The 22,524-nt window shown below is 43.2% G+C and overlaps 2 protein-coding genes across 2 annotated transcripts; one reads left to right on the forward strand and one right to left on the reverse strand.

Annotated features, from left to right (window-relative positions):
- Positions 1-139: 139 nt before the first annotated feature.
- On the forward strand, positions 140-14,409 carry LOC119121046 (thrombospondin type-1 domain-containing protein 4-like). The gene is made up of 18 exons (XM_037248403.1): positions 140-276; positions 756-807; positions 890-956; positions 1,672-1,925; positions 2,387-2,711; positions 3,298-3,400; positions 3,723-3,859; positions 6,091-6,295; positions 7,071-7,246; positions 7,638-7,704; positions 7,773-7,952; positions 8,026-8,155; positions 8,215-8,419; positions 8,487-8,660; positions 9,184-9,357; positions 9,561-9,740; positions 13,572-13,716; positions 13,786-14,409. Exons 1-18 carry the CDS (start codon positions 174-176, stop codon positions 13,929-13,931), a joined length of 2,823 nt encoding a protein of 940 aa, XP_037104298.1. The 5' UTR covers positions 140-173; the 3' UTR covers positions 13,932-14,409.
- Positions 14,410-14,500: 91 nt separating this feature from the next.
- Positions 14,501-21,457, reverse strand: pepd (peptidase D). Its single transcript, XM_037248410.1, has 15 exons — positions 21,353-21,457; positions 19,684-19,867; positions 19,474-19,601; positions 19,338-19,401; positions 18,345-18,392; positions 18,141-18,202; positions 17,909-17,953; positions 16,975-17,050; positions 16,858-16,904; positions 16,587-16,655; positions 15,854-15,931; positions 15,564-15,712; positions 15,225-15,409; positions 14,964-15,155; positions 14,501-14,825 (listed from the first exon to the last, which is right to left on the reverse strand). Exons 1-15 carry the CDS (start codon positions 21,367-21,369, stop codon positions 14,682-14,684), a joined length of 1,488 nt encoding a protein of 495 aa, XP_037104305.1. The 5' UTR covers positions 21,370-21,457; the 3' UTR covers positions 14,501-14,681.
- Between the last annotated feature and the right edge of the window lie 1,067 nt (positions 21,458-22,524).

The raw sequence follows: 22,524 nt of genomic DNA on the forward strand, positions 1-22,524 counted from the left end.
TTCAGACTCTTTTTGTGTGCGTAAAAGTCACAAGCACGTGAGCTAAGCGGTTCCGTGGAACTCCTCCGCACTTTTTTTTTTGGCGTGACTCTTAATTTGAGATCCAGGATGTTTGTTTCACACGATTCGGCAGGTACTGGTGGACGGGAAAAGCTTGAGGAGAAACGTGGATTATGTGTTTAGAAACCGAGGAAAAGTGGCGTTCATTTTGGGCTGCAGACTGGAATATGTTGCCTTCGAAGTCCACTGGAGTTCCCGTAAACCAGGAACGCTCAGGTAAATCTTGTTGTAAACTTTTAATGGGATTATTTAACTCACTCATGGAGCTTTTCTTTTCATTCACAACGTCTTTTTCGTTTTTTTTTTTATTGTTTATGTCGGTATAGAGTATTTGTTATCCATAAATGTTTTTAATTAGTAATAACAAATAACTTTATTGGCATCTTTGGAACACGTCAGTCGCAATGAACCGAATTTTGTGTAAATATGACTTCGGCAATGTCCCCCCCACCCCTTTCGGCCATTATAGTGGTCCACATGAGAAGTCTCAGTCGACATAATTAATGTTGTTTTGAGTATGCAAACTCTTTAAATTCAAATTGCGCACATGCCATTTAATATATCACTATGAAATCAACTTGTAATGTCTTGTGTTACTCTTGTAGGATTTTATGACGTCGTTCACTTGGATGCGATTACATTCACTATGAAACAAAGTTGTGTTTGAGCATGTCTAATTTGTCATTTCCGATTAGTGTGTGATCATCATCCTACAAGAATGCGAGGAGTCTACACGTGGCTTTTCAGGTAATGTTTTTTTTTTTTTTTAAAGTGGCACCTTTGATTCTATTGTTGACCTGGAGCTAATCTCAACTGGCTCGCTCTGCAGGGATGTTATGCTATTTCTATTTTGTTTGGAGGCTGTGAGGTGTCAGCACGTCGCAGACCACAGAAAGGTGAGCATGGACCGAGCCCGCACGTGCACGCGCACATCTCGTGACATCGCCCTGCACGCGTCATCATAATCGTGTCTTTGTTTGTCAAATACCGCCAATTGAGAGGACTCTCCTCTTTCCTGCTTCCCGTAAAGTGTTGAAAGCTAGCAGGAACGCTCCCAAAAAAAACTCAGGTGCCAATGTTGTGTCAACAAACTGCCACATCAGCAGTTTATGGAATAAACCGGAAATTCGGAAACATGGTCTTTGCTGTTTTCCTAACTTTCTTTACCATCACAAAAGTGTTTAAAGGATTCTGATTATACAATTTGAATACATTCAAAGTGTCGACGATCAATTCTTCAGTGAAACATCAAAGATGATTTTGAGTCTTTGAACCCAACGTACGTGTTTTGTAACCGTTAAAGATGGATTGCCTAATAATTGACGGATGACAAGTGTACTGACAATCTTCCAAACTTTCCACTCTCTAAAAATCCTATGAATGGAGGCTTCTTAAAAGATATAATAAAAGCCGCCTGGCCTGGCAAGAGCATCTTCCCAAAGCCGCTGCAGGCATCTCAAAGTTCCCTCCGAAATGTTTCTGGCAAAGGGAGACAGGGCTTGGAGCCAACAGAGACTTAGCAGCCAAAACACGACTTAGAACTTCTTTTAGTGGGGAAGAGTTGAGCTTCTAAAAAGGTCCACCTGAGGAAATCTCATTGTTCTCATCCAGGTCCCTCAGAGGACGCTGCCCGTGATAGACTCTGAAGCAGACCATGGAGGCATCCAAGGATCCTGGGCTCCCTGGGGACCCTGGTCGGCCTGCTCCCTGACATGTGGAGGTGGCGTGCAGAAGCAGAGTAGATCGTGTCTGAAGGTCTACCCTGTTTATCCGGGTCAGGTCATCTCAGCTTTGAGGCCTTCAGTTTCCATCTATCGGGATGGCGGCCGTCAAGAGGGCAGGGGGAGCCCGTCTGGTGGACGCAGGTACAGACAGTCTTTGACAAAATCAAATATGATATTTAGTCTTAAGACTTCACCTAGGCCGCCCCCCCTAAATGCCAAATCCTGCATCCACTAGACAAAACCAAATGCTGTGGTTTTTTTTGTTCTTGTTACATTGGGACTAAAGTGACTATGTGAAGCTGTCGCGGTGGGTTGTGAGAAAACCCCCCACCCTTTGCAAAATTCCTCTTTAAAGAGAGAGTCCAGGACTCAGCCAGTGCTTGGCAGCTCTGCAGTCCTTCCTGTTGAAACAAATCAAGCTGACAGCTCAGCGACAGGGGGTGGCTGCTGAAGGGGAACCACTCCATTGGCGCAGTTCCATTAGAGGACTTAACTCCAACTTAAAGCATTTTTTCTAGAACAACGTTTAGGAGATAGGCATTAGAACTTGGCTTATAAGATCTGCTGACCCTGACCACCCGACACTGCTTAATTGTCTTCAGGAGGATCAGCGCCATCATCCCGGGTCGGTACGGCTTTGGAAGAACTACATCTCGGGCTTCCGGAAGTGTCCGACAGTCTCAGCCTGACAGACAGAGACGTTCCGCCGTCTCCCACCACGACGGACTCGGGTCGCACCACACCGGACCTCACACGGAGACCCTCTGGGCGCCGTTGTACCAGCAGCAGGGGCAGACGGGGCTTCCTCCGAGCGGGCAGGATTCCCGAGCTCAGCAGCCGCAACGACATCTGGAGCGACCCTATCAACCTCTCCCGGCTTCTTCTTGTGTGGGAGAGGGCGATCGCCATAGAATCTGCGACCATAAGGTACCGACGTCCAACTGAATAAACTCTCGACTTCCTGCAATTTTTTTCGCGACTCAGTGAACTCGTCTATTTGAAATGAAACACACACCCTCGGTTCTGTATAACATCACGAGCATAAAGTAAATCAAAGCCGAGGCTTGTTTAAATCGAGACGTCGACGCGTCTTCTTTTTAACAGCAACCTGATCGATGAGTAACGTCAACGCTGGCTTCCACTTCCTCCTGCTTGACTAATTACGTTTTTTTGTGTGTGTGTATACATAACCTTGGCGTACCCGTTTAGAAATAAACAGCTGGTCTGTGCAAATATATGTGTGTATTTAAGGTCGTGAAAGGGTGAAGAAGAAATGTTAGTGTTAATCTTTCCAGAATGCAGATTTTGCAATCACCCCCCCTTTTTTTTTTTTTTAAATAAGTGAAGCTCACAGGTTTTTTTTAAATAATACAAATTTCCCATAGCAAATGATGGAAAATGTTCCAGAGTAAAAATTTCATTATTAGCGATACTGGCAATGTTTTAAACTTGCGGCTAAAGTCCCATTCCAAATGAAATGATTATTATTAACAATGTCATCATCTGTTTTTAGGCTTGCCCCACATTCAGCAAACCCATCAGAGCTGCTCAGTGTTCCACACACAACAAGAAGCCTTTCACGGGCAATCTGTACGAGTGGGAGCCTTTCAATGAAGGTACCAGTGCGACGTGCATGTACAAAAAAATCCAGTAAAAATGCGCCAAAAAATGATGTGCTGATGACAAAATCTCCGCCAGATGGCGCCAAAGTAATACTTGTATTCAGCACCCAAAACAAAGAGTCCAAAAAGAAATCTGAGACTGTCCGAATAGAATCTGTTTGTGAATGCCAAACTGCAAATATCCGGGGGCTTACTGTAACAATAATATGGATTTTCATATGTAGCTTAATGAATGAATATGTAGAAAAATATAAATAATTTTTGTGGGGGATTCGCAGTCCCGATTAGAGTTAAAATGTGTCCATGTGATTTTTAGTTACAGGGGATCAGCACTGCGAGCTCAACTGTCGAGCCGCCGGCTTTCGGTTCTACGTGCGACTCTCCGACAAAGTGATCGATGGCACGCCATGCGGACCCAACAATTCTTCGGTGTGTGTATCGGGAAAGTGCATGGTAAGATCACATCACTTTATTTTCTTGCATTGTGGCCGCAAGGGGGCAGTATAGTTTAAGAGGCATCTCATGGAGTGAAGCTGAGGTCCACAGGATGTTGCGCTGTGGGATTTTTGTACACTGTTTGAATCCAAGTGGCTAAAACACACCTGCCAGAATTGGCCTGACACGTCGTTGCGTGGGAGCAAACACACTACACAAATGTTGTGATCCGCAGTGGTGCGTTCACTTCCTGAATCATCCTCACACTTCTTCTCATTCAGAAAAGAAATTCCCTCATCACTCCTCTCAGCTGCTGGAGCCATTGCACTCGGAAATTCACCCCCGCCCTCATCGGCTAGTGATAACGCCAAAACATCTGTTATAAATATGAATCGCAACTGTCCGTTTGCCGTTTGTTTTGCTCATCTGAAATCCGGCACTGATAAGCAGCTTGAAAAAAAGGTGATGCTAAATGTGGAGCTTGAAATACTGCAGCCTCCAGAGCTCCAACTTTTAGTTATTTATAAACAGCTGGACAAATTGGGAGAATGGACTAGGCTAACGTAGACTGAGTCCTATGAAGTCTGCCTAGCAACAACTGATGCAACCAAGAAAACAAAAATATTTGCTGTTTCTCACTATCAAGAACTCGCTTCCTACGGTTGTCCCATGCATGGAAATAATTCCCAAAATGTTTCAGTGGGCTCTCGATTCCCCTTTAACAGTCCGCTTACTCTCCCTTAAAAAAAAAAAAAAAAAAAACCCTCAGCAAAGCGTCCTCTCCCCTCCCCTGCACCTCCCCAAAAGCTCTCTTTACAAAGCTCGTAAGGGATGGTCGCTGACGTTTTTTTGGGGGGGGACTTGAGAGCGAGCGCAGTGTAACTTTTTGGGGAGAATGCTGCCGGTGCCGAGCCTGCTGCTGCTGGCCTGCCTCCATGTGCAGGGGAAGCCGAGAGCCCAGGTAGGACCTGCTTTTTTGGGGTACCTGGTGGAACGTTGGGAGAGCTCGAGCACCTTGTTGTGATGTCACAGTTGCATTGGGTTAATTGGAGTCGAACCGTCACCGCCGTTTTAGCTCAGCTCTGCTTGACTGACGAGACTATCTAGGTCAAACTATTCCAACAATGAATATGTAAATAGATGAGAAAAAAATATTACAAGAAAAACACCAATCTAAGGTTTCTCTATTGCGGATTTTCTGGAACGGGACGTTGCACTTAATTCGACTTCCAGATTCAGCATCCCATCCAGCCATCGCTATACATTCCTGGACATGGGCTGGATATTCTATAAAGCAAAGGTTTATGGCATTTCCAGATGCTACGCCAAGAAAACATTTGATCTTATTTGTGTTTGTGCGTGTGTAGACCTCTTCGAATCCCCGGCGTACCCTCCAAACATTCCCCCTTCACCCCTCGCTCGTAAATACATAAGTGGTAAAATGAGGCTCTGTGGCGCCATCCTATGATGTCACCAAAGCATCAGCTAACCTTTTTTTATTTATTTATATATATATATATATAAAACTAAATGATACATTTATATATTTTATTTATATATATATATATATATATATATATATATATATAAAACTAAGATACATTTATTTAAAAACGTGTCCAAAAATTAGGTGCATTAAAATAATAGGTAAAATAAATAAATAAAACCAAAAGATTAAATCATAATAATAATAATGATAATAATAATAATAATAATAATAATAATAATAACAACAATAGTGAATGTGATGCTGTAGAAAGACTCACGAATCATCCCTTTAATTAAACAGGAAGTCAGCCATTTTGTTTCAAAGCAGCCATTTCAATCAAATTCTTGTACGTAACCTTGCAAACACGTCATTATCAGCCTTCATATTTGTATAGCAAAGACAATTTCGCCAGCCACCTGAAGGAAATGGTTTTCCTCTTTCTTTTTTCCCTCGACTGCCCGTGAATAACCTCGTGTCAACGTTTGTTTCACGAGGGGAGACTTTGACTGCTGTGATGGTGTCGTGTGAGGTGTGATGGATTTTACGCTGACACGGCAGAGCCGTTTAATGCTCGTCATGTCACTAACACTTCTTCATGGCTGCACTTTTATTCTTTTTTTCCACTGGGGACTTTTTATTTGTTGGATGTTATAATCATTGGAAACATGAAATACAAGCGGAATGACCTTTAGAATCCTGCGTGACGGGACATCGCCTCAACATTTTGAACTATTTGAACATCTCTGGTTGCTCCTCACAGATCCCAGGCTGCGATGGCTTCCTGGGCTCCGGAAAGGTGATGGACAAGTGCGGAGTGTGCGGCGGCGACAACGGCACCTGCCGTCTCGTATCGGGACTCTTCCGCCACTCTCTGACCAAAATCGGCTACCACAAGATCGCCGAGATCCCGCCAGGAGCTACCAAGATCAACGTCACAGAGATGACTAAAAGCCGCAACTACTTAGGTAGGAGAATTTTTTTTTTTTACCCTGCAAAATGCTTCACAAAACCAAAGAAAAATCCTAAAATAAATATTTCATCCAGCTCAGAAGGCGGCCATTTTGCCACTGTTGACAGACAAGTAACAACCAATCACGACTGTTTTCTGAGTTTGCTCATGGGACATTCCGTGAACTTTCTTTTGTACAACAATAATCCTTTAAATGTTTTTGATTTGTGGGGACCATTTTGTGAATTAACTGTTGGAATGTTATTTAATCAGAGCCAGACCCCATTTTAGTGGTAAGACCTCAAAAACGGCCCCCCCAACCCTTCCCTTGATGAAAGTGCTCATTTAAGTAAACGGTTTTGTCATGGCAAGGTTTGCGACGGCGTACAGGTCCCGGTACGGTGTATGTATTCTCCGCTCAAGTAATCTAGGACAACGGGGTTTATAATGGATTTTTCATGAGCAAACACATCCCACGTATTCCCTCAGTGGCTCTCTTTTGTGGGCCCGAATGTGCTTTCACTTGATCCAAACAGTCTTTTACAAGTCTTAAGTTACCCTCCTAATGCATTTCTAATGTTCCCTTTTGCTTAATCCACCGAGTGCTTGGGCCAAAAAGGTCTGCCAGCGAAAAAGGATTACAAGTTTTCAAAGTTACTTACAGCCCTCACATAAGGTTGTGCTATTCCACATTTGATTTTTCTGGGAATAAAAGACCTCAGTTCTGCATTTTTCTTTGGCTTTTTTTGTGAGACTTATTGTAAAAGAATCTTCTTGTCGGTTTCCCGCAGCACTGAGAAGCCGCTCGGGTCGGTCCATCATTAACGGGAATTGGGCTATTGATCGGCCGGGCAAGTATGAGGGCGGGGGCACGATGTTCACGTACCGCCGACCCAATGAAATCAGCAGCACTGCTGGGGAGTCGCTTCTTGCCGAGGGGCCCACCAATGAGATCCTGGAAATTTATGTGAGTTGAGAACACAATTGCACACATACTTTTGTCTTTCCTGTATATTTTTCATTTAATTCATTTCATATAAGTAGTTATATTTATTTTTTTATTTTTCTATTTTCTAGTTTAAAATAAAAATTAAAAAATTAAAAAATGTAAGCATTATTTTTATTTTAAAGAAATTAAATTTTTTTTAAAATGTAAAAATTTAAAAATTTTAATTTTTTTTTTAATTTTCTAATTAAAAATAAAGATTTTAAAAATTAAAAAATTAAAAATTTAGATATTTAAACATTATTTTTATTTTAAATTTAAAAAAATATAAAATTTTAAAATGTAAACATTATTTTTATTTTTATTTTATTTCTGTATAGTTTTAATTGAGGTAAATCTCAATACTCCTCAGTTGATCTTCCAGCAGCCCAACCCTGGGATTCACTATGAATATGTGGTCGCCTTGGAGACGCCACAAGGTAAACAAACCCGCAGGATCAAAGGTCACAAGACATCCACCCCTACTCAAATCAATCACGCCTCTCAGGGAACGCCGTGAACGAGCAGCAGCAAGTGGGGCACGACGATTCCCAACGGGGAAATTATGACCCAGCCGGTGGGGGGAGTTACCCGCCTCATCGTCATGACAACCAGGCGCCACCGCGCCAACGGGAATACAGCTGGAAGATGTCCGGCACCAGCGAGTGCAGCGCCTCCTGCGGTAAAGGTGAGATTTCGCTCCTTGAGGTTGTAAATTTGAAGCTAGTTTCAGCTTGAGTTTTTAATTTTGCAATGTGTAGGTTTCAGGCATCCCATCTTTCACTGCGTCCAGCGTCTGAACCAGGCCCAGGTCCAGGACGTTTTGTGTGAGGGCAGCAGTAAACCAGTGGAGCAGGAGGAAGTGTGCAACCTACAGCCCTGCCCTGCATTGTGAGTCAATTGTGTCTCCATTTCATTCAAATCCAAATATTATTAAAATTTTTTGCTAGTTGGGACATCGGCGAGTGGTCCGAATGCAGCAGGACGTGCGGTCTGGGCACGCAGCAGCGTCAGGTCCTGTGTCGCCAGACCTATGCCGACCGCACCCACAACGTGCACGCCAGCCGCTGCGACCACCTGCGACGGCCCGAGACCTCCGGCACCTGCCAGACCAAAATCTGCAGCGAGTGGCGCGTCCTCTCCGAGTGGAGCGCCGTGAGTGTCGACCGTCTGTCACGGCCAGGATGATCGAGTGCGTTCTTAATCGGCTGTGTTCCGGCAGTGCTCTGTGCCGTGCGGGCTGGGTCAGAGGCGGCGGGACGTGCGCTGCGTCAGCAACGTGGGCGACTTTGTGCCCGACGACGAGTGTAACCCGAACCTGAGGCCAGTCCACGTGGAGAATTGTGACATGGGCGCCTGTGCCAAAAGTTGGTTCTACACAGACTGGGGCGCCAAGGTAGCGCACACACACTCACACACACAACGGACGCCCCAATAATTGGAAAAAGAACAAAAATGCAGCCTCCGCCCTGTCAGAATATCCAACAGATTCCCATTGAAAATGTTAAATGGAAAGAGTTTTGTCTCCCTCGCGAAAAGTCGCCATTCTGGAAAACATCTGTGCATGTGATTGATGAATGCACAGTGCATGTACGGTTCGGTCCGGTCCATACATACTGTCTGGTTTCAACTGGAATCTCCTTGTCAGCATTATGCTCAAATGCTTAAAAATTTCCTCAACCATAATGTTTTACATAAAGCATCAATATTGTAACTTCTTTGCTCCTCCCTTTTCTTGAAGGTGTAGCTCAGTGGTAAAGTTGCTGTCCTTCAACTCATAGGTTGTTGGTTCAATCCTCATCCTTGGTGATTTTGTCTGTTTTCTCCAAATGTTGAAAATTCCACCCAAAAATAGCAAATTAACACATAATTAACTCATTTTTAGTATCATTTAAATAGGCAATCTGTTTTTCTTGCAGTGTTCCGCTGAGTGCGGGATGGGCGTTCGTGCGCGAGGTGTCTTGTGCTTGAGCAATCACATCAGCAGCCTCCCACTGGAGGGCTGCGGCAGCGAACGACCTCCAGACTCGCAAGTGTGCAACACGGGCCCTTGCGAAAACGCCATGGAGTGGTTCACCGGCCCGTGGACTCAGGTATGAAGACGCAGTTATGAGGAACACAACTGTTCATGCGTAGCCATGGCGCTAATTAACTTTTAAAGCACAAGCGTCCATTATATCAAACGGATTGATATCAACATGTTGATATCAGCGGACTGATTTTTAAAAACAACTTTCTGTCTCTGAAGACAACAAAAAAAAAAAGCTAGCACTTGTTACATGTACGTGTTTGTCAGTGTTCTGCAGAGTGCGGCGTGGGCAAGCAGCAGCGAGCTGTGGTGTGTCTGACGAGGTCATCAGACGCGATTGCCGTGGCACCCCAGTACGAGTGCTCGTCGCTGGAAAGGCCGCTCAGCCAACAGAGCTGCAACGTGAAAGCTTGTGGAGTAAAGTGGTACTACACCGACTGGAGCGCTGTGAGTGCACGCGTCTGATGCGTGCTCCGACAACAGCACGGAATACCTGAGTCAGCATTTTTCCAGAAAATAACAGACCCTAGTTTGAAACCCTAACCCTGGTTTTTGAAATTTTAACCCTACTTTGAAACCCTAAACCAGTGTTTCCCAACCAGTGTGCCGCGGCTGTGCTGTGGGAAATTGTCCAACATTAAATACCGAGCGCATTGTAAACAGGATCGCCAAACCACAGGTCAGTTAGTGCAAGGCCTGGTCAGCCACTTGCTAATCGTGCATGCGTGGCAAATCGGAGAATCTTGAGATTTCATGTTGTGGCATCGGCACATACTCAGTTTATGTGTGTGTTGCTGTTAGTCTTGGCTCGTGAGTGAACGATGCGTTCAAAAGAAAGATTTCTTTTTCAGTGAAAGAGCGTAATCATCCTCTCTGCATTCTTCCACGAGCCCTACTTTCTTTAGCTTAGCATTATCCGCGTGTCACTTTAGGAAGTGATTCGTTCTTTTTTCAGTTCATATGACTTCAACCAGTAGGTGCCGGTAATGCGCATTGAAGCTGGTGCCAAAAAAAATGGATAAATAAATAAGAAAGTGTTGCGAACAATTCGGTGAACGATTCTTTTGAACAAATATTTTGAGTGAACCGATTCTAAAGATTCAGTTCTTAAAAGAACTGGAATGCACTAGTACAAAAGAGTGCAGACGGCCAAGGGATGCCAGGTTGAAATAGCCGCCTGGTTAGTGACATGGGTTCCTGCTCAGCAGGTACCTGGTTCAAACCCAGGTGTGAGCATTTACCTACATGTGCTTTTAGAATTGGAACCTCACTGCATATGCAAACAGATGCAAGTATTTATGTGTAAATACATAAGGTGGCCCGCCCCCAAGTTGGCGGAGCAAACCAATGGATCACGCCCACTACCTAGGGGGCGGCGTTGAATCCAGTAGTGTAAGGGGCAGGGTGAAGAGAGTTACGGTTCCAAAGTAGGGTTAGGGACCGGCCACCTTATGTATTTACACATAAATACTTGCATTTGATGGCAAAAGCGTACGGAGCGAGGGCCCAATTCTAAAAGCACATTCAGGTATATGCTCACACCTGGGCTCGAACTAAGTTCTTTTCGCTCGGATATTTCCCTAATAAAGTGGCCTGTTATTAGGTACACTTGAAAATGGCGGTGTACCTAATGGAGTGTCCGTGTGATTCCCTCGTTAAGTGCACCTGCGTGAAAAGTTTTAGCTCCTGCGGAACGTGAAAGTGGCTAAAACTTTTCACGCAGGTGTACTTAACGAGGGACTCTTGGAAAACATGTTGGAATGCGGCCCCGAGGACTAGAGCTTGACACCTGTGACCTTTGACCATGACATTTCCCTAATAAAGTGGCCTGTTATTAGGTACACTTGAAAATGGCGGTGTACCTAATGGAGTGTCCGTGTGATTCCCTCGTTAAGTGCACCTGCGTGAAAACTTTTAGCTCCTGCAGAACGTGAAAGTGGCTAAAACTTTTCACGCAGGTGCACTTAACGAGGGACTCTTGGAAAACATGTTGGAATGCGGCCCCGAGGACTAGAGCTTGACACCTGTGACCTTTGACCATGACATTTCCCTAATAAAGTGGCCTGTTATTAGGTACACTTGAAAATGGCGGTGTACCTAATGGAGTGTCCGTGTGATTCCCTCGTTAAGTGCACCTGCGTGAAAACTTTTAGCTCCTGCAGAACGTGAAAGTGGCTAAAACTTTTCACGCAGGTGTACTTAACGAGGGACTCTTGGAAAACATGTTGGAATGCGGCCCCGAGGACTAGAGCTTGACACCTGTGACCTTTGACCATGATATTTCCCTAATAAAGTGGCCTGTTATTAGGTACACTTGAAAATGGCGGTGTACTTAATGGAGTGTCCGTGTGATTCCCTCGTTAAGTGCACCTGCGTGAAAACTTTTAGCTCCTGCAGAACGTGAAAGTGGCTAAAACTTTTCACGCAGGTGCACTTAACGAGGGACTCTTGGAAAACATGTTGGAATGCGGCCCCGAGGACTAGAGCTCGACACCTGTGACCTTTGACCATGATATTTCCCTAATAAAGTGGCCTGTTATTAGGGACGCTTGAAAATGGCGGTGTACCTAATGGAGTGTCCGTGTGATTCCCTCGTTAATCGCACCTGCGTGAAAAGTTTTAGCTCCTGCAGAACGTGAAAGTGGCTAAAACTTTTCACGCAGGTGCACTTAACGAGGGACTCTTGGAAAACATGTTGGAATGCGGCCCCGGGGACTAGAGCTTGACACCTGTGACCTTTGACCATGATACTTCCCTAATAAAGTGGCCTGTTATTAGGTACACTTGAAAATGGCGGTGTACCTAATGGAGTGTCCGTGTGATTCCCTCGTTAAGTGCACCTGCGTGAAAAGTTTTAGCTCCTGCAGAACGTGAAAGTGGCTAAAACTTTTCACGCAGGTGCGCTTAACGAGGGTCACTTGGAAAACATGTTGGAACGCGGCCCCGAGGACTAGAGCTTGACACCTGTGACCTTTGACCATGATATTTCCCTAATAAAGTGGCCTGTTATTAGGTACCGTAATTTTCGGACTATAAGTCGCGGTTTTTTTTTCATAGTTTGGGTGGGGGGGCGACTTATACTCAGGAGCGATTTATATACATATATATGGGGTTTTTTCACTTTTTTGGGCATTTTATGGCTGGTGCGACTTATACTCCGGTGCGACTTATAGTCCGAAAATTACGGTACACTTGAAAATGGCGGTGTACCTAATGGAGTGTCCGTGTGATTCCCTCGTTAAGTGCACCTGCGTGAAAACTTTTAGCTCCTGCGGAACGTGAAAGTGACCAAAAACTTTTCACGCAGGTGCACTTAACGAGGGACATGTTGGAATGCGGTACACCTCATGGACACTACAATAGGTACACTACACGAGGTAAAAAAAAGAAAAAAGAATAAATAAATAAGAAAGTATAGTGAACGATTCGGTGAACGAGTCTTTTGAACAAATATTTTGAGTGAACCGATTCTAAAGATTCAGTTCAATTGAGAACTGGAATGCACATCACTAGTACAAAACAGTGCGGACGACCGCGGGCGTCCAGGTCGAATTAGCCGACTGGATACTGACACAGGCTCTTGCTCGGTAAGAACTTGGTACGATCCCAGGTGTGAAATTGTACTTAAATGTGCTTTTATTGTGCAATTAACCCTTTATTTATTTATTCTTTTTTATTTATTTTTTTACCTCGTGTAGTGTACCTATTGAAGTGTCCATGAGGTGTACCTACACATATTGTCATATAAACCATCATTTTTCACCAACGTAAAATACACAGTGAAGTCGAGACACCTCGACTGTGATAGCCACTCAGCCGCTGTCCGAACAGCAGAGCGTCTTTAAAAGTGACTTTGTTCTTAATGTCGCAATATTTTATAGAGCTAGTCTAAAACAGTAAACAAAGCCATATTGATTCTTTTGGATTTTGATCACAATCACTTTCAATAGTTTATTCCTTCCACTGTCTAAAACCTTTTTTCGAAAACTCTCACTTTCATTTACAAAAGAAATACAATTTAAAGAATATTTAGTATTTATTTTTATTCAATTATTCAACTCTCCATACAGACATTGGAATAGAACTTTACGTGTTTTGTTGTAATATAACTGATTTTAATAGAGAAGCTGGTGTAACACTTAACAGACTTTTGTTGGTGGTGTGCCTCGAGATTTTTTCCAATGAAAAGGCGTGCCGTGCCGTGAATGAAAAAAGGTTGGGAAACACTGCCCTCAAACATTACGTTAAAACCTTAACTTTTTGTTTTGGTCCATGCAGTGCTCCAAAACATGTGAGGGAGGATTCCGTGTGCGTGAGGTTCGTTGTCTCTCTGAAGACATGCAGTCCAGTACCAGTTGCGAGGACCGGCTCAAACCGGCCGAACGGGAAGACTGCAACCCTGAACCTTGCGTACCTCAAATAGGTTGGTCCAAAAAGCCACACCAGTTGGTTTGCTTGAATCCATCATTGAATCTTTGCCTTACCGTTGCAGATGAGCACTGCAAAGACGAGTACTTCAACTGCAACGTTGTGGTCCAGGCTCGCTTGTGCGTGTATGACTACTATAAGAGGAGCTGTTGCGCATCTTGCTCTCGCCACCCCCACAGACACTACGTGGCCCACAGGGGGCGCAGCTGACCCTCATTGGAACAGAAAGTATAAACATTTGCACGCGGGAAAGGATGGAAAGCCACCTTCATTTAGGGTCTGTCTCCATGGAAACAATTCGGACACTTGCTTGTAGTTGGGGCAACCCAGAAGTAGCCATTAAAGTTTGTCTTTGGAGGACGCACCCTACAAATTCGGACGCCACCAATAATTGGCTGGAGCTATACTGAAGACTCATTCAAGAACACTGGGAATTTGGATGCATGCTATGTTAAACCTTTCCGTCTACCAAGCACACGCATACAATTTGTGATACATTCAAGGACCTACAGACTCTGTAAGAAACTTTGGCCCTTCAAAAATATCATTGATTGACAGACTAGCTAGCAAGCACATTAACTATTTCCCTTTTTTTATCATTAAAAAATATTTATTCAGTATTTGACTATATCTGTATTGACATTGCTTTCTTCTTAAAATAAACAGTTTTGTACCATTCTCTTCTGTATGGCAAACGTTTACTTTCCTTGTGTGACAAGAGCGACACATAGTGGCCAGTACCAGCAAGTACACTCTGTGAAGAATGGACATCCGCTTTATAGATTTGCAAAAATCACACTTTATTACCTTTTACAAAATTTGCTTTGATCAGTTAAAAAAAACTATCATCTGAGGTACTAAGTTGATTTATGTTACAGTTGTTTTTGTTAAACTACATCATGATCAAGGATGGATTCTTGTGTTGGTTGATTTTGTATATGTGTTGAGCGTTGTGGCTGATCAAAATTTTTGGCTGGACACGAGTGGGCTGAAGGGTTTTTCCGAGGTGTTCATGAAGGACTCGATCTCCTCCACGGTCCTTGGGACGCAGGTAAGCAGCTCAATGCCGTCCGCGGTGACGGTGATGTCATCCTCAATGCGAACCTACCAGGGGTAAATGAGAAGCAGTTACTAATAGACTTACTAGCTTAGGTAGCTACCTAACTGCCTAATCAAACCTTTGGACTGAAATAAACAACAATATGGAAGCCCTTGCCAGAGGGAATGAAAACAATTACTGACCCCGCCAAAGCCTCTGAAGCGACTGAGCACTTGGTTATTGATGAAGCAACTCTTGGCGGGGTCATTCAGGGCTTCATCCAGCAATTGGTTGATGAAGTAGATGCCGGGCTCCACGGTGAGCACCATGCGCTCCCGGACCAGGCGGCCCATGCGCAGACTCTTCAGTCCGGGCTGGTCGATGCGCTCCACTCCCTGCGGGGCACCCGCGTTAGCGATCGTTTCGACGGCTTCCGGGTGCCCGCCGGGGGACAGCGCTCTCACCTCGGGGTAGCCGCCCACGTCGTGCACGTCGATGCCCAGCAGGTGGCCCAGACCGTGAGGCATGAAAATAGAGCCAAGGTGGACTTTCATCATGTCTTCCACGCTGCCCTTAAGAATGCCCACTTTGACCAGCTCCTCCAGGTGGACCCGGTCAGCCAGACGGTGCATGTCGGTCCACTTCACGCCTGGACGTAGGAACATGCTTAAATTTCAGATTGATGAATCAACTTACATAACACAATTTACTTCTGTTTTAATGCAGAGAATTGTTTTTTTCTTGACGAACACTAATCTCATTGAAATATCAGCAAAAACAAATAGTCGTGATAGTCGTGTCACCTGGTTTGATGGCAGCCATGACTGTTCTGGAGGCTTTAAGAACAGCCTCGTAGATGGCCCTCTGGTCGGCGGTGAACTTGCCATTGGCTGGGAAGGAGCATGTGATGTCTGACGAGTAGCAGTAGTACTCGCCGCCCATGTCGAACAAACTGAGTGGACACCAAAACAAAATGTCTTTTAATTTGTTAGGATTTAAAATGTAAGTCATCCCACCCCAAGGTGCAAAGTAGTTTTGGACAATTCCGTTTTTTTGTTGGGAAGGGGATAAAAAAAAAAAAAATTGTACTCACCACATGTCGCCATCCATTATGGTTTTGTCGTTGGGAGCCCCAGCGTGACCATAGTGCAGAATCGAGCAATTGTTGCCCCTGTGGGTCACACAATCAAACATCATAGTTCAGTCTTGTCCTCAAAGGAGCACGAAGGTTATTTGGTGTGTATTTTCCTTTTGAATCACCGACCTCGCGAATTAATATGGACATTTGACTGTTCTTTTTTTTCCGTTGTATATATTGATTAATAAATAGTGATTCAGAAATAATGAGTAAATATGTCATTTCTGTATTTTAATTATGGACCTGAAATATCCTAACTCAATAGTGCAATCACGGGCATATTTTTTGTGAAAATAAAACTTAGGTGGCACGACGGCAGTGGAGCTGGACTTTAGTAATTAGGTTTAGACTTTGGTACACGGAGACACTGAATGGAACTTTTGTCAATCAGCGTCCAAAATGTTCACTTGATGGCCTCTGACGACGTTCCACTATAAAGTTTGGACATGGTTCAGGTTGTTAATCAAAACAAAAGCTTTGTGTGTAAACACAAAACTAAGCTAATAAGCGATAATCCCCAAGAAAAACCCATTACGCGCGGCCTTGGATACACAGAAGACCAGCGTTATTAGTTGATTAGCAACTGTTCATGCGTAGCCATGCCGCTAATTAAGTTTTAAAGCACAAGCGTCCATTATCCATTTTCTTTTAATATTGCCACTGGGTAGTCAACAGAAGGCCCACTCACGTTCCGCAGATACAAGTGTACGAAGTGTGCCGCATGCCTCCTTTAGTGTAGCAGTAGTGTTGGAAGAGGCTGGAAAGAAAGATATCACAGATGATTAGCTCAATAGAATCAAAATTAAGATGGTCAGCTAATTAATAAAACTAAGGAACAAAAAGTAAAACCTTTTAGCTAGCTAGTTATCCAGCAACTTCATAGACTAGCCAGCTAGCTAGCTAACTATTTGACGAAGTCATGTAGGTCTACGACTGAGGGGGAAAAAAAAAATCGTTACCTTTCCATTTCGTATTCTTTCTGCCCAGGTTTGACACTCTTCATAATCTACAAAGATAAACGTAGACACATGTGAGTGAGTAATGTGGATTACGTTTGCGTTAACGTTGCTACTTACGATCTTGTGGGCTTCGCTGGACACCTTGTTGGTGTACCTCAGGACCTCAAGCTCCATGTCCGTCTTAATCAGGCGGCTGCAGGAAGAGTAACAAAGAATGGACAATGCTTATTAATGCATAGTTGACTCTTTGAAGAAGTCAGAGCAGTATTGCGGAGTCGTACATTTCAGACGTGCTCTGCTTATATGTATCCTACTGGAACAGCGTGACCCGAGACATTCTCTTCAAATGTCATGGAGGAACTTGCAAAACAAATATCTTTTTGCTGCACAGCTAAAATGTTTTGCTTCCAAACTCAGCTAAAACTGACACAGTGAACCCAAATCTTTTAATTCGGGAATACTTAGAAACAAAATGCATAGGCAACTTTTCGTACAAGTTTTTTTTTTGCTTTCTTTGTATTACATTTTATTTTATTGTTTTGTTTCCTAACAAATAATGCCACCAGACTTAATTGCTAAGACGAACAAACAAACAAAAAGTGCAAAAACAGCTGGTGAAAAGGCAGGCCGGCATTAATGCAAAGCCATGTTACAAATGGTGTTGTTTTGCCGAGCGGCAGAAACACTGCCTTTCTCCACAGGAGTTGTGACTCAAGACGATTCCGTCTCATTTTGGCCAGAAATGTCAATTCATCTAATGGCTGCAAAGTCTAATGCAGGGAACAAGCTGATGTGCACGTAGCCCATTACATCCAGCCTGCTTGAGGATGCGGGGAGGATAAACCAGCTTCATGAAGATTTGCATCATCAGGTCACTGATGACTTTCGAACATTACTGAGCACTTAGTTTTGGATATAGTTTTAGTTGCAAAATGTCATAAGTCACTTTAACCTAATACTACAAATTATAATAAAAAAAAGCGATGATAATTTTAGTCTCTCTTCTAAAACTTGGACCTTCACTTTTATTTTGATCCAACTGACATCTTACCATTCCACAATGACTGGGTGCAACAACGTGTTGTTCACTTGGAATCTGAATGAGAAGAGAAAAAAGTATTCCACATTCAATGTATTTTAATATTAAAAAAAAGAAGATGGGAAATAGTTTTTCTACCAAAACAAAACAAAACAAGAGAGCAGCGAGGACAACATAATTTGTGCAAAATTAGCAGTATGCATGAGACCACATAAAGCAAAGTGTAATTAAAGGAAAAACCTACTGGCTAATTCCTTCAAAGGAGGCTTCCCGGCTGACGCTACCACTGTCTGTGTTCTGTCCTCGCTACAATAAACACGCACACACACACATATATATATATAAAAAAAAAAAAAAAAGACATCAAATGTTAAATCCATCCACACACGATTTCCACGTTGGACTTTTCTCAATCAAGTCTGAAGAAGGAAGAACAAAAGCAGCATACCAATGTGAGGAGGACGGCTGGTTTCAGGTCACGCAGGAATTCAGCAATCTGCAAAGCACGAAAAAAATGAAATAAAACAATGACGCTGACAAATATGAGCTTCCGTACACACATACACACACAAATTGCGGAGTGACACTCTTGCTGCCAGGTATCGCCGTGGCTCTGCAGCCCCAACGTGACACGGAACCTCAAATGACTTTATTGCTCATCCAGCAGCCCAAAATGTCAGGTGACATTTTCCTGACACGTTGGCGGCTCGCCTGGGGAGCGTTCCAACTAGCACATATCTTTAATTTTACACACATTAGCCCCGGTGAAGGTCGTCTCGAGTCACAATAAAATACAGCCGCTCCGTCTGGCGGAGACGAGTAATGTTCCGGTGACGGACTCGACAAGTGAACAAAGACATGAGCTGCCCATTCAAAGCGACAATCTGCGAACATGACATTTGTTTGGAATTGTGAAAAAACTTCAGGTCGAATGAGCAAAAAATGAACTCAAGTCTAACCAGTCAAAATATTTTGACAAGCGCTCGGGAGGTGAGTCATGGTAGATTATAAATTAAAAAAAAAAAAAAAAAAGGTTGGCCTCAACTGTGCACGCAGCACTTAAAAAGGTCACAGTATTAACATTGCAGTTTTCGATCGTGCTTATAGTGCAAGTCCCCGCTGGTGACACTTAAGGCGGCTGAAAGCTTCTCTTATGGCATTTGAGTGTTTTGAAAGCTCCCACTGTGACTTTGGCAGAGGAAGCGACGGCAGATTGACGTGGACGCCTCCCCCCGGGCGGGATTTGTGCACCTTGGGGAGGCTGCGAGGAAAAACTCCATTCTTAATAACTGCGAGAAGGTCAATTTTAGCAACAAGGAATTGATTTACATCCTGGCATTTTCTTCTAGATTTCTTAAGAATGTCACAAAACACATGCAAGATATAATATATAAGATTTCCCCTTTAAGAATTTAGGGATCAGGTCAAAAAGAGGACTTACATCACAGGTATAGTTCACCTCATCCACAGCATACTTCTTCCTGAAATGGTCTTTGGAGAAGATTCTGTTGACACACCAGACACAACATTTAGTTGACGTTACCCCAAATGGCCCGGCTCCAGGCAAACACACTCACTCTCCCATCCAAGTGCCGTAGCTTGGAGGCAGTTTTGGAACAAACAGGATGGACTTCCCCGAGTCCACTTGAATGGCCCCATAGCAGTCAGACTCAGTCACCCCAAAGGCCCAATGGAAGAACGACTCCTGCGATAAAAAAAAAAAAAAAAAGCGAAGCCAATCGAACACTTCTCGCCTTTGCGTCTAAAACGAGACACGAATCACCGACCTGCCTGAAGACCACGTCCGTGTCGGTGCAGTGCCTCTGTTGCTGCTCGCCACCCTGCAGCACCACCACCGAGTTGCTCTCTAAGTTCTCTTTGGCCCTCAGTCCGTTACAGAGGCGCCGGCGGTTTTCTGCGAAAAGCTCGGCTGACACTCGCAGGGTGTCGTTACCCAGCCAGAAAACCGGTCTGAAAGCAAAAAAGGAGCGCAAGAATGGAATTGAGAGTAAAACATTACAAATATGCTCTCCAAGCTCATTTCTTGGCTCTTTATTTTTATATGCTAGGATTTCACTTGGTAATTCTTTCAAGTAGCCCAAGAATCACAGCGACGAAGCAACCCAGCAATTTCGTGAGAGCTTCGGCGCCGCACTCAGTTCCTAATAACAGTGTTTGTGAGCTTTATGGATCGACCTTGAGCACAGTCCAGTGTGCAAGATCAGATAGACTGTTTCTTATCAGCAAAGAGAGACTTACTATCCGACCCGCCGTGTTACAAACTTGTCAAAGTACTGTCTTAATCTTTGCACAGTCGGGGTTGTCTCCTCACACCATCAAATCTTATTATGTCGTATCTAAAGGATTATCTACACATCCTGGCAACGCTGCGGCCTCCGAGTAAAAAAAAAAGAAAAAGTGGAAACTTCCGATTTAGAGAAGGTGCTGAGTTTAAAGGAAAAAAAACTAAAACCTTGGGAGTAGTGAGGGGGCGTTTCCGATGAATTGAATGAGTTTTCTACAGTTTCATCTCACATTACCAAATATGCATGGTAGGCTAATCGATCCCTGCGGATTGTCCGTGTGAATGGCCGTATGTATATTTTCTGCCCTGCGATTGGCTGGTGACCAGTTCAGTGTGTGCACAGAAGTACAGATAATAAGAATGGACGGATGTTTGGATAATTGAGTCTCTGAAGACAATAAAATGGAACTGCTGGACAAAGGACTTGTACATGCTAACTCAGCGTTAATTTGAAAGGGCAAAGTTTTTGCTTACATAAGTTGGGAAAGCACAAGACATCCCACTGTCACAAGATTAAAGATTAAAAAAAAAAAAAAGAGGGGGGGGGGGGGCTGTTGCATCAATATAGACATTTACTTAAACATTTTAACATGGGCTTTAAATTCAGAAATATAAAACGTGAACATGCCATTGTTACTGTTTTCATATTTTTATAAACAATTGTATACGTTTAAAAAAAAGGTTTGACAATGAATGAATTTTGCACAATACGATCTTTGTTTATTTCTATTATTATTATTATTATTATAAACGATATAAATGAAATTGTGAATATAGATTTATCTCAGATACCCAGCAGTCCAGCACCGTTAGTATAAAAACACGGTATCGTAGTGCTTGCACGTTCTACCATTGTAAAATCATGACGTTAATGCATTGAAGGATATTTCGTGTTTTTTATTACGAATTGTGCAAATTAACACACATATACTTAACCGTTACATATATAGACATGTCAGAACTTTGTTGTTGATCGCTCATCGGTTTTGACAGCTTTCAAATTGCCAGCAAACGTCTCACCAGCAAGACGGTGGTATCGACGCGGCACCGCAATAAAACATCACTTCAAAACACACTCACATGCATGATTCGAGATTTATTAAATTATAATATTTGGTGGTGCAGTCGGAAAATAATAAATAAGAACTCACTGCGGTGCTGTAGCCATGCTGACGTTTGTGTTTTCAGCCGCTGTCACGTGTCAACGGAAGTCACGTGACTTTGCAGGATGACTTGGCATTGTGTTGCGTTCGAAACAATCGGACGTTGGCATTTCGGATCGTTGTATGCTGAGCGCAGGCTGCTTAATATTAAATATTTCTTAATTAATATAGTTTGCACAACTGCTGGTTGAGTCTGTTGCTTCCGGATTGGGATTGAGGTTTTATTGCTTTCAACTGGTCGCCAGCCAATCGCAGGGCACATATACAATGTATACAAATGTTCTCCTTATATGCATTAACATAAACTAAATTTATTAGAACATACGATTTTTTGCAATACCGATATCACACAGCCTTATTTTCCATTTATGTGTAACTCCCAGGCTTGCACACCTGTTGTTATACGTGTGACACTTTTTAATTAAAAAGACCAAGAACGCAATTAAGACGCCTGACCTTACCGAGTCACACCATCGTCACGCTTTCGGCTCTTTTTCGTGCGTGTAGAAATGAAACGACTTGCTGCCATGAGTGTAAATAAGCCTAACGCGCGGCCAGAATTAAAACCCGCTGGTCGGTGTAATTTAAAGGCAACAGGCAACTTGTTTGTTCTGCTTTGAGATCATTCATTTGCTAATGCTTGCCCGAGTGGGCTGTATAACTCAGCTCGTGCACATTTGTTTCAATGCAATTACAAACAAATCTCATTAGCAAAGACTTGAGGTGCTCAATCTCATGAGAGACAATAAAAGAGATGTATCAAAAAGAATGTTGGTTTTGATTGTCATTGCCATAGAAAGAAATATCTCACTTTTACTAGCTTCTCAACTTCTGATTTATGAAAAAGCGTAAACTCCAGCCTACAAGTGATTCAGTGAAATAATAACTCATCAGTTGTTGATTTTAAATTTGCGAATGAACATGTACACTTCTGGGTCTTTTTTCTTTTTTTTTGCTGAGTCTGAATACATTTTCATGACCTTTGAGTCATATTTTGTGACCAAGATGAGTACCAATTTTAATATAAATATCATTAATATTTGGATGCCTGCTCATAAGAAGAATTATAGTTCTGTTATGACAACTAGTAATTATTTCTTCTTGCTGCAAGCAAATCAACATTCTTGGGACAAATTCAGCTCTCCCAGAGTTCCGAGCAC

The sequence above is a fragment of the Syngnathus acus genome, chromosome 3 (genome assembly GCF_901709675.1).
Source record: "Syngnathus acus chromosome 3, fSynAcu1.2, whole genome shotgun sequence".
Classification (NCBI taxonomy): domain Eukaryota; kingdom Metazoa; phylum Chordata; class Actinopteri; order Syngnathiformes; family Syngnathidae; genus Syngnathus; species Syngnathus acus.

What these genes read in the sequence shown, in the direction of transcription:
- LOC119121046 (XM_037248403.1), top strand. Translation starts at nt 174, where the DNA reads ATGTGTTTAGAAACCGAGGAAAAGTGGCGTTCATTTTGGGCTGCAGAC. An exon ending in TCCTCTCCGAGTGGAGCGCC is followed by an intron (nt 8,420 to 8,486) that starts GTGAGTGTCGAC and finishes GTGTTCCGGCAG; the next exon opens with TGCTCTGTGCCGTGCGGGCT. An exon ending in ACTACACCGACTGGAGCGCT is followed by an intron (nt 9,741 to 13,571) that starts GTGAGTGCACGC and finishes TGGTCCATGCAG; the next exon opens with TGCTCCAAAACATGTGAGGG.
- pepd (XM_037248410.1), bottom strand. An exon ending in AGGTGAACTATACCTGTGAT is followed by an intron (nt 18,393 to 19,337) that starts GTAAGTCCTCTT and finishes CGTGCTTTGCAG; the next exon opens with ATTGCTGAATTCCTGCGTGA. An exon ending in CCAGCGAAGCCCACAAGATC is followed by an intron (nt 16,905 to 16,974) that starts GTAAGTAGCAAC and finishes TTATCTTTGTAG; the next exon opens with ATTATGAAGAGTGTCAAACC.